This window comes from Diabrotica virgifera, chromosome 2 (assembly GCF_917563875.1).
Source record: "Diabrotica virgifera virgifera chromosome 2, PGI_DIABVI_V3a".
Classification (NCBI taxonomy): domain Eukaryota; kingdom Metazoa; phylum Arthropoda; class Insecta; order Coleoptera; family Chrysomelidae; genus Diabrotica; species Diabrotica virgifera.
This window is the reverse complement of record NC_065444.1, coordinates 84,553,027-84,565,714: the sequence shown is the minus strand read 5'-3', so window position 1 is coordinate 84,565,714 and position 12,688 is coordinate 84,553,027. Positions and strand designations below refer to the sequence as shown.

Sequence of the window (12,688 nt, the reverse complement as noted above, 5' to 3'; positions counted from 1 at the left end):
CACACATCATCTCAAAATACTGCATATTAGTGACATCCGACGATAATAAATAATGAAAACCTTTTTAAGAAGAATAAGCAAGATTATAAGAAACGTCCTTAAAATCTTCCACGATCTATCATTTTCTAATTACATACTTGGGACAACGTGTATACGTGTATAATAATCCGTAATCTGTGTTGCCTCGATAAAGGTATTATTTAAATGTGTTATTTGTTATTCCCAGACAAGAAAAGAGAAAGAGCGGTTGTTATTGTTATTTCTTTCTTGATTATGGGACTGTCGAACTCCAACTGTAGAAATTAGAACATGAACATTGTTTAGTTTATGTTTTTGCTGATTAAGTTCAAATAAGGTAGGATTGTTTGTATAAGGATAACTGAACTGATCGTGTTTTTGTATCAAAAAAATATCAATTTAGAACAATCTTAAAAGAAGTTTGGTTTTAGTAATTTAACTGTTGGCTAATTAAAGATGTCTCTTACTACAAACGTGCCTGAGTTAACAGAAAAAATAGGATTTATAGGAGGAGGAAAGATGGCCAAAGCAATTTGTGAAGGAATTGTCAATAAAGGTAATGACTTTAAATAAATTGTATATAAAACTTGTGTAATTTTAAAAACATAATAAATTATCACTTAAAATATTGAACTTCTATGTGTATAAAGATTCCAGTTATAAGATTATGATGTGTGCAAAGAAATGTATAGTAGGTGTTTACAATGATGTTCTGTCTTTCGATTTTTGGGTAGATCTAGCAATCTAGCCGGTAGCGTATTTGATACCTGTCCTACCGATTTAACGAAATGCCCCTTGGATCTACCGATTTATAAAAATATATATCAAAGTGCTCTTAGAAATAAGTAGTTTACTAAATAAATTCGATAAAGCAATTTATCTTTTATTTATATTACTCTATTAACATTAAAAAAAAATTCAGTAGTACCTATTGTTAATACGTTTGTATAATACATTTTAATTCCTTTAATACATAATACGTATCTACATAATATTATACTTTATTATACTTCCTAATTTTGTATTGTTTAAAAATGACTTTTGACAAGATAGGGAACTCCCCGGATCGTGGGTTCTCATTACGTATTCATTATTCATATTCATAACAACATCATCGCCATCATCGGGTAATCACAGGCCACTGCGCATGTGCGCATGTTGACGTCACAATGAGAATACCCGTGTTGAGCTGCCCCCCCCCCACTTGCAAAAATTAAAAAACAAATAGCCCTGATTTATGAGCTATTTATGAGCTCTCATATTCCGCAAACTAAAAATTTTGAGCTCGTTCCACTGAGCAGGAATTTAATACCCTAGTGGGGGGGGCTGAGTCAGCCCCCCCCACTACTTAAAAATAGGAATATTGAATCGGTTTTTGCGGCAGAATTACGAGCTATTTATGAGCTCTTGAAATTATATAGTTTCGATTTTTGAGCTCATCCCCTTCACCCCCAAACAACCCTTTAATTGATTTAACTTAAGAGAAAGATGCTGAGAAAACTTAAAATATATCGTATTGCGGATATAATTCATATAGCTTATATACTCTAAGAATAAACTATTAAATCAAGAGCATTTCGATTATTGAGCTACAACCCCTTCGCAAGAAAACCACCCTATCTTCCCGGCTTAAGAGAAAGTTGTACTTAAAATGCATTAAACTAATTATTTGGCGACTACTTATCATTTAATAATTTATAAGCTTCCAAATTACGCGCATTTAGATCAGTAGATTGCAATTTATTTTGTATAGTGCAGTCACTGAAGGTAAAAATCAACGATTACCTTCAATTTCGGTGAACCTTCATCGATTTTCACGAAAATTGGTCAGTAGTTAGAGGATACGTCAAGAAACAAAGGTGACATGGTACCACCTTGCGCCTTTACCCTAAGGGTGGATACCGCCCCTTCTCGGGGGTGAAAATTATTTTATAAAAAATAAATGCACAAATCAATAAAAGAACAAATTAAAAGCAAAATTTATTATATAAAGTTAATAAAATAAGTCAATACTTTTTAAGTTATTAAAGATCAAAGATTTTAATTATTTGTGAAAAAAATGCATGTTTTGAAAAGGTTTTTTGTAAATCACTGAAAAACTTTAAGTTTTTACAAAAAAGTTAATAGTAGTTTAACTCGTATAGCTTATATTCTAAGAATAAACTCTTAAATCACGCGTCTTTCGATTATAGAGCTACAACCCCTTCGCAAGAAAACGACCCCATATTCCCGGCTTAAGAGAGAGTTGTTCTTAAAATAATTTAAATTAATTATTTGGCGACTACATATCGTTTAATAATTTATGAACTTGCAAAATATACGCATCTCAATTATTGAATTGCCATTTTCTTTCTATAGTGCAGTCACTGAAGGTAAAAATCAACTAGTACCTTCGATTTCGGTAAATCTCCATTTATTTTCACGAATTGACAATAACAACTTGGGGTTTTAGCCTGGGGTATATGTCACCCCTTCTCGGGAGTGAAAATTACTTTATTAAAAATAACCCCACAAATCGAGAGAGGGACAAATTGTAAGCAAAATTTGTTATATAATGTGATTAAAATAAATCAATACTTTTTGAGTTATTAAAGATCAAATATTTTAATTTTTGGAAAGAAAATGCATGCTTTAGAGCGATATTTCATAAATGACTCAAAAACTGTAAGTTTTTACAAAAAAGTTTTCATTACTAAAATTGAAGCTAATAAAAAATATAATAAATTACTTACTTGAAAAACCCTTTAATGTTAATTTAAAGTAAGTTATTGGTAATTAAATGTATATTTTTTTCCGCGACTGTTAAAATCTAAGGGTTCAAGCTTAAATAACGGGAAAGAGATGCATTTTATAACACTTAGGTACTAAATACTTGTCAAAGTACTTAGAAATACCTATGAAAAATAAGATGCAGAAAAAGTTGATAGTATCAAAATCCGCTCACCAATTTTCGTGAAAATGAATGGAGATTTACCGAAATCGAAGGTACTAGTTGATTTTTACCTTCAGTGACTGCACTATAGAAAGAAAATGGCAATTCAATAATTGAGATGCGTATATTTTGCAAGCTCATAAATTATTAAACGATATGTAGTCGCCAAATAATTAATTTAAATTATTTTAAGAACAACTCTCTCTTAAGCCGGGAATATGGGGTCGTTTTCTTGCGAAGGGGTTGTAGCTCTATAATCGAAAGACGCGTGATTTAAGAGTTTATTCTTAGAATATAAGCTATACGAATTAAACTACTATTAACTTTTTTGTAAAAACTTAAAGTTTTTCAGTGATTTACAAAAAACCTTTTTAAAACACGCAATTTTTTCACAAATAATTAAAATCTTTGATCTTTAATAACTTAAAAAGTATTGACTTATTTTATTAACTTTATATAATAAATTTTGCTTTTAATTTGTTCTTTTATTGATTTGTGCATTTATTTTTTATAAAATAATTTTCACCCCCGAGAAGGGGCGGTATACACCCTCAGGGTAAAGGCGCAAGTTGGTACCATGTCCCCTTTGTTTCTTGACGTATCCTCTAACCACTGACCAATTTTCGTGAAAATTGATGAAGGTTCACCGAAATTGAAGGTAATCGTTGATTTTTACCTTCAGTGACTGCACTATACAAAATAAATTTCAATTTACTGATCTAAATGCGCGTAATTTGGAAGCTTATAAATTATTAAATGATATGTAGTTGCCGAATAATTAGTTTAACGCATTTTAAATACAACTTTCTCTTAAGCCGGGAAGATAGGGTGGTTTTCTGGCGAAGGGGTTGTAGGTCAATAATCGAAATGCTCTTGATTTAATAGTTTATTCTTAGAGTATATAAGCTATAGGAATTATATTCGCAATTCGATATATTTTAAGTTTTCTCAGCATCTTTCTCTTAAGTTAAATCAATTAAAGGGTTGTTTGGGGGTGAAGGGGATGAGCTCAAAAATCGAAGCTATATAATTTCAAGAGCTCATAAATAGCTCGTAATTCTGCCGCAAAAACCGATTCAATATTCCTATTTTTAAGTAGTGGGGGGGGGGCTGACTCAGCGGGTATTAAATTCCTGCTCAGTGGAACGAGCTCAAAATTTTTAGTTTGCGGAATATGAGAGCTCATAAATAGCTCATAAATCAGGGCTATTTGTTTTTTAATTTTTGCAAGTGGGGGGGCCAGCTCAACACGGGTAATGAGAATGGCCTCCTTTGAAATAAATCTGTTTATACAGGGTGTCCAGAAACTGTCCTAATAAACGAAGACCTGATATTCCTCAGATAATTTTAATAGGTCTGGATCCCGCGTTTGAAAAAAAAAGTTGATTAATAGCAAGCTGAAAATTTGTTAATATCTGAAGGATGTCTAGTCGGACAAACTTTGATTCACTGGAACAGGGGAAGTTTTAATTGTGGAACAGGTTAAAAATTTGAAACGGTCAGACCACGAAAACGGCACCTGTATTTTGTCCGACAGAACAGACCTAAACTCTCCGAACAGAGATAAACTCTCATGCAAAAATCAGCCTACTATTTATCACCAAATGGACGTTTTAATGAGTGGAACATGTAGAATATGTCAAATGACAGGAATTATGACAGGTGATAAATAGCAGTCTGGTTTTTGCATGAGAGTTTAATCTCTGTTGGGAGAGTTTAAGTCTGTTCTGTCGGACAAAATAGATGTGCCGTTTTCGTGGTCTGACCGTTCCAAATTTTTAACCTGTTCCACAATTAAAACTGCCCCTGTTACAGTGTTCCCATATATCAAAGTTTATCCCACTAGACACCCTTAAGCTATTAACACATTTTCAGTTTGCTATTAATCAACTTTTTTTTCATACGCGGGATCCAGACCTATAAGACAATTTAACTCAATTCACCTAATCCGAAAATGCTTTCCAATGGAGTTAACGCTCTTAGAAGACGGAGTCTTGTAATTATTTTTTTTAGTACCTTCAGAACGCTTCTATTTATAAGCTTCTATATTTTGTGTAGGGCAACGGTTATTTTATCATATAACTTTTTTAAGCATTTTTGACACTGGATTATTAAATTGTAAAGTATTCTAGCACTAAAAGGTACTCTAGATTTAAGTCGGGAGGATACACCGTTTTCTAGAAAAATCGATTTGAAAATTTTTCGTTTTTTGTATTTGCAAAAATATTTTAAAAAACTGTCTAGAGAATCGGAAACTGGTACGTTTATTTATCTTACAGAGATAAATCGATTTCTTCAATTTTGAATTTCTAGTACTGGTATATCATCTACCTAATATGAAAAATGCATGAGTCCAAAATATTCAATTTTAGACTTTTGATGGCATTATCCAAAAGCTATGTACGACTCTATTTTCTTCTAATATTAATAGTTGGCCACATTTTGTTACAATTGTAAAAATGAAATTTGCAAAGTCCATTCATATTAAAAACCATATGAAATCTGCACAACTCCTACAAACCCGCTCTTATTAGTGGCGAAACCGTTCGAACATCTTATTGCATTCTTCCGAGGAAATTGCAACACAATTGGTTTTATTTAAGATAATTAGAGTCGCTTGTTTGATTTTTCTCTTTTTACGAGCTGATTCTTTCAGGACCATATTTGAATCTTTCCACTTTTATCTGGGCTTCCATGTTGTTGTATATATTCTGAATAGCCTTTATGAGTGTATGATTGATTGAAGTTTCCTGGAGTACCTGCCATAGTTTCGAGATAGGTATGTTATCATATGCTTTTTCTAAATCTATTAATGTAAGATGTGTTGATCTATTCCGTGCTAGTTTCTTCTCTATAATTTGTGTCAAGCAGAACACGTTGTCTGTAAAAGATCTACCAGCTCTAAACCCACTCTGCTCCTCTTCCTCTTGGTTTTTGTATTCGTCTTCGAGCATATCTCTGATTATTCTTGCATAGATCCTACTTACCGTACTCATCACTGATCCTCGTTAGTTATTGCAGTCTAATTTGTTACCTTTTTTATATATCGATGTTATGAAAGCTGTTTTCCATTCTTCTGGGATGCTTTCTCCATTGACGTACTTTGTGAATATATATGCAAGAGATCTAAACAATTTCTGCGTTCCGTTTTTTATCAATTCTGCTGATATTCCGCCGGGGCCGGGGGATTTTCCATTTTTAAGCTGTTTTACTGTTTTTGTCACTACTGCTACATCAATTAGTACTTGTTCGCCTTCTATATTTATTACATTTTGAGCTTGATCTTTGTATTCTGTTCTTTCTTCGGTAAGTAGATTCTTATAATGACCTATCCATTTTTTGTTGGTATTAGCTGTATTGGGTTGTAGGATTTTTTATCGACTTTTACATTGTTAATGAATTTCCATGCTTCACTGCATTGTCTACCTCCGATATAAGTATCTATTTATAAGATATGAGAATCTATGTAATTTACTTAATTTAAAATACATTTTACTGCTGTTAGGAAACAGAAAAGAATGTTAATTTTACAAATAAATATTGCTTTAATCTTAAAAAACTGCCAAGATGCAAGTCGGCGAAATTTAAGCGAAAAACACAGCAGTAAAATATATTTTGAATTAAATAAATTGCATTCTTATTTTGTTTCCATTAATTTAATTTAAAAAAAATTGGACACCCTGTATAAATAATTATGTTAATATTTCTAATACTGAGTAAAGAATTGAATAACCTTTCAAATGAGCTGGCACACGACCCCTATTCTCATTTAAAAACTCATCGACTAGGTTTGATAGGTTTGATAGGTAGATATGCCAAAAAATCACAATTTAAAAATAAAAATGGACCTGCTTTATTTCCAAAACTGACCATTCACGAAAAAATTAATTTATTCTAACCCTTACGTGCTCACTGTATATTTACAATAATTATGATAACCTTAACGCCCAGTGTCCTATTTATAGATTGAATCACAATTCAAAAATGCAAAGATGTAAATTAATTTCATAAATATTTTCTTATTAATAACAAGACCATTGAGAACACTAGTCAACAAATAAACAAAAAAAGTTGCGACTGATGTTAAAATGGCTGTACCGGAGAGTTTAAAGCGTCCTGAATGCGAATTCAAACACCAAAATGTTCCACCACGTACACCACGTATATATTTTGAGTTATCTTCTTAAAGTGCCACGCATTTCTGCGTAGGCGTCCACCGTACATTTTCTGGTCAGGTGAAATGTTAGATTTAGAGTTATATTGCTGTTTATTATAAAAATTCTTATATACAACATATGTTACAGTTCAAGTTGATTCTCAGTTAGAGTTGACTCCAACTAGTTGGAGTCAACTCCAACTGAAACGAGCAGTAAAAGTTGATTTTAAAAATTTAAATCAACTTTTACTAGTTGGAGTTGACTCTTCCTGGATCGATTCAGTAAATGTTGATTATACGAGAATCTCACGTGCATTTTTGATGAGTGTGCGTTTCTTTGTTTTGACCGTTTCAACTACTTATTAGTATAGTCTGTAACGTCGCCCCCGTTAGGTAAATTATTCTGATTCTATTTTTTGCACAAACTTACTCAAAGAAATACATCCGTATAACAATCCTTATAACAAATACACAGGGTGTCACGCGGTACCACGGTCGAAAAATTGTTTAACTAATTTCATTAAAGTCAGTCAGTAAAGTGACTCTTTATTGAACGAGTCTGATATTACGGGCAGAGAGATATTATTCGCAAAATTGTATCGTCAATCATAAAAAACATTAAGGTGATACAGTAGCAATCAACAGGTAGTAAAAACGCGTTCCAAGATTGCGGCTGTAATTTTGAATATTTTTTCGAGATATTTGGCACACGTATTCGTAATATAATAAAGAATGGCGGTACAGAGCCCAATTTGAAAAATATATTAATATGTGGAAATTACCCTGTAATTAAATCAATATTAAAAAAACGAGCCTGTACCGCCATTAAGAAGAACAAAAAATACACTTTCTTCAAATAAACTTTTTTATCCGATGCCTTGATTCGGTGTCATTTTGGAACTACTAAAATTTTTTATTTCATTAGTAGTTCCAAAATGACACAAAATCTAGGCATCGAATAAAAAAGTTTATTTGAAGAAAGTGTATTTTTTTGTTCTTCTTAATGGCGGTTCAGGTTGGTTTTTTTAATATTGTATTTAATTACAGAGTAATTTCCACATATTAATATATTTTTCAAATTGGGCTCTGTACCGCAATTCTTTATTATATTACGAATACGTGTGCAAAATATCTCGAAAAAATATTCATAATTACAGCCGGAATCTTGGAACGCGTTTTCGCTACCTGTTGATCGCTACTGTTTCCTCGTAACACTTACTTACAACTTTGAGGAAATCTTTTTAAATTTAGACGAAATAAAAAATTCGTATGACAGTAATGACAGATGACTTTTGCATGATGGCCGGTATTGATGTTTAATCGATAGTTATCAATATTGTATACCTACCTAATTACTAAATCTGTAAAATTTTGATTTATTTTGTATGAATATAATTGCGAAACACTACAGAATTTTACTTTTTGGCATAAATTTTATTAATAATAAGATAAATTGTGTACAATATTTTTAATAATTAAAGTAAATAAATTTTAATTTCACTCAAAAAGATAATCGATTGCTGCCATTGACTACTTACATTCAATCTCGGTTAATTTGATTAATTATCGCGGCAGGTAAAGTAACATTCTTCTTTCAATACAACAAAGTGATTTTAGTGACGTTTGGCGATAAACAATGATTTTAAACAAATTCGCAAAAATACACACACCGGCAAAATTAGCTGAACACCTTAAAAATGGGACCTTTTTGATGTCTCGAGTTTCCTAGACCACTGATCCGATTTGAGTGATTCTTTTAGTATGTTATAGCCTTATTATTTAAGAATATCGTTGTAATAATATTGTTGCTAGACAGGTAAATATCATTTTATACCGGGTGTACAAATCAAGCTGTGTTTTTTTCTTAAAGTTTGGAACACCCTGTGGAATATTCTAGCACATGTAAAATATTAAAATTAATACTCGATTGTAGATTTAGGCTTTCTTAACATTTTTCTTGTTGACTCATTTACTTATGTGAGATAATAAAAAAGTTATGTGCGTTAACAACTATCCATGTTTTTCATCAATAAATCCTCATAGTAGGGGAGGAAAGTATACTAAATTTGCAGTTACTCGAGCTTTATGGGAACCTATTGGATTGTGAAGAGTATATGCTAAAATCAGAAAAAGGTTAAGTTAAATTTTCCATAATGTGGGGAACTTTTCATTTTTTAATTTAATTTTCCATTTGAAACAATCATTTTTCTCCGATTATAGCGCTATCTATCCATAATTAGAAAAAATGTGTCGAATAAAAGTTGCTTATTTTTACGTAAAGAATCCAAATCTGCAATAAAAATTGGAGGCTCCTATTTAGGATTTTAAATTAAATCCCCCTCCCCACCTCCGTGGAGGTTCGTGACACCCCACGGAGAGGGGAGGGGGGTAAATTAAAAATTTTAAATACGAACCCTCCGATATTTCGCGAAATGAACATCAGATCGTAAAACTGCAAAATACACCTATTCAATATTTTTCAAAAATCTACCGAATGGCACCAAACACGATCCCGACGGAGGTGGGCTGGGGGGTTACTTTAAAATCTTAAATAGGAGACATCTTTACAAACTGCAAATTTAGCATACTTTCCTCCCCTACTATGAGGATTTATTGATAAAAAACATGGCTAGTTATTAAAGCACATAACTTTTTTATCTTCCAACATAAGCAAATGAGTCAAAAAAGAGAATGTTAAGAAAGCCTAAGTCTACAATCGAGTTTTAATTTTAAAATATTATATATACTAGAATATTCCACAGGGTGTTCCGAACTTTAAGAAAAAAACACAGTATGATTGTAACACCTGGTATAAAATGACATGTACCTGTCTAGCAACAATATTATTACACCGATATTCTTAACTAATAAGGGTATAACTTACTAAAAGAATCACTCAAATCGGACAACAGGTTTAGGAAATTCGAGACATCAAACATGTTCCATTTTTAAGGTGTTCGGCTAATTTTGCCGGTGTGGTTGTCGAGTTATTAGCGACTTAAAATTTGAAAAACGCCAAAATAACCATTTTCAAGGTTTAATAACTCTTCTTCTTCTTCATGTACCATCTCCTCTAAGAAGGTTGGCAACCATCACGGCAATTCGCACTTTCGATACCGCTGCTCTAAAGAGATCAGCAGAAGTGCAATTAAACCAAGCTCTCAAATTGTTTAACCAGGAGATGCGTCTTCTTCCGCGACTCCTTCTACCCTGTATTCTTCCTTGCATTATTAATTGTAACAAGTTATAACGCTCGCCCCTTATAACATGTCCCAGATATTGTAGTTTTCTGACTTTAACTGTATTTAAAACCTCTTTATCTTTTTCCATTCTTCTCAACACCTCGATGTTCGTGACTCTATCCACCCAACTTATTCTTAATATTCTTCTGTAGGCCCATAACTCGAAGGCTTCTAATCTGTCCGAAACATCCTTCTTTAATATCCAAGCCTCCAACCCATAGAATAATACGGAGAACACGTAGCATCTCAGAAGTCTTATCTTTAAAGAAATTGTAATGTCCCTGCTACAGAGTACTTTTTTCAGTTTGTTGAAAGCATTTCTTGCCTGTCCTATTCTTGCTTTAATCTCTTCTGTGTACTCATTAGTTTCATTAATTATTGTACCCAAATATTTATATTTTTCAACCTTTTTAATTTGTTCTCCATGTATTGTTATGCTTTCTTGGCGCTGTTGAGCATTTGTGATTACCATAAATTGTGTCTTTTTTGTGTTTAGGGACAATCCGTTTTCTGGGCTGACTTCTACCACTCTGTCAACCATTTGTTGTAAATCTTCAAGACATTCGGCTAATAAAATAGTGTCGTCGGCAAACCGTATATTATTGATTGGTCGGCCATTTACTTTTATTCCCGTGGTTAGGTCTTCTAGTGCTTCCTGGATTATTTCCTCTGAATACAAATTGAACAAAGTAGGAGACAGGACACAGCCCTGTCTGACGCCCCTCTTAATCTGTATTTCATTTGAAAAGGCGTTGTTCTCTTTTACCACAGCGATCTGATTATAATAGATAGCACTAATGATCCTGATGTCCCTCATATCTAAGTTTTTCTTTTCAAGTAATTCGATAAGGCGGTTATGTCTGACCTTATCGAAGGCTTTGTTGTAATCCAAGAAACACATATATACTGGCTGATTAACATCCATGCACCTTTGCACAAGTACATTTACAGCGAACAGGGTAAATGAACCTCGTTCCCATTGTATTTCTAAATCCAAATTGCGTGTCGCTTATGTCCTGCTCAAGTTTGTTATGTATTCTCCGGTGTATAATTTTTAAAAATATTTTGAGTGTATGACTCATTAAACTTATTATCCGGTGGTCTTGGCTTTCTTTTGCGTTTGGTTTTTTTGGCAGTGTTATGAACGTTGACAGCAGCCAATCTCTGGGAATGATTCCTGTACTGTATATTGTATTAAATAAGTCGACCAATATTCCAATTTGCTGTTCTTCTATTAACCGTATTATGTCTACAGGTATTTGGTCAGGACCTGTTGCCTTGTTGTCCTTTGTTCGCTTTATCACCTCTAATACCTCATCTTCTGTTATGTCTAAGCCGTTGTCGAACTTTTCCTGCTCTAGTACTATCTCAGTCCGTTCGTCTTTATATAGCTCTTGAATATATTCCTGCCATCTTTTAAGCCTTTCACCGACGTCTATAATTATTTTGCCGTTTTTATCCAGCAGTATGTTTGATTTTTTCTTAATATTTGTGCCTGTTATTTCTCTAATTTTCTTATGAAGGTTTAAGTTATCATGTTTCTCTACCAACTGTTCAATCTCTGCGCATCTGTCACTATACCATCTTTCCTTTGCCTCTCTGATCTTTCTCCTTATTTCTGTGTGTATAATATTCTACATGTTTTTGTCTTTGGTTTTATAAGATCGCCTTGCTTCCATGAGATCTAGAATCTCCTCGGTCATCCATTCATTTTTATTCTTAATTAGTTTAGGTGTTAGTGTTTAGGTGTCTCACATGTGCGGATAAGAGCATCTTTTAACATGTGCCATTTCCTGTTCGCATCTTCAGTAGGAATAATTTCTATTTTGGTGAGCTCTTCTTTAATGTTTAGTGTGGCTTGCTCTTTTGTTGATGGATCTCTCAAACGAGATACTTGTATCGTCTCTACTTTAGTTTTAACCACAGGCTTCTTTAGATTAATTCTAAACCTTCCTACAACTGGGTTGTGATCTGATCTCACATCAGCTCCAGGGTATGATTTTACTAATTTTATGGAATTTCGGTATCGTTTGCAGATGAGAAGGTAGTCAATTTGGTTTCTGATGACGTTATGTTGGTTGTCTGCTGGTGATTTCCATGTATAGAGTCTCCTGGTCGGCAGATCATAATAAGTATTCGTGACAATAAAATCGGTCTCTTGGCAGAATTGAGCCAATCTTTCTCCTCTCTCGTTACGAGTGTCCAGTCCAAAGTTTCCAATAAAATCACCTTGACTTCCTCTACCGATTTTTGCATTTAGATCTCCCATTACTATTGTAACGTCTCTAGACTTGGTTACTTCTAAAGCTTGTTGTAATTCGTTATAAAACTGTTCGAGTT

General features: G+C 33.0%; 1 protein-coding gene across 1 annotated transcript in view; it reads left to right on the top strand.

The window, feature by feature from the left end:
• The first annotated feature begins 270 nt into the window (after positions 1-270).
• Positions 271-12,688, top strand: part of LOC114341629 (uncharacterized) — a 65,778-nt gene continuing 53,360 nt past the window's right edge. Inside the window, exon 1 of the mRNA XM_050643833.1 lies at positions 271-574. Within this exon, the coding sequence (XP_050499790.1) occupies positions 475-574 (100 nt within the window). The 5' untranslated portion in view covers positions 271-474. The remainder of the gene's footprint in view (positions 575-12,688) is intronic.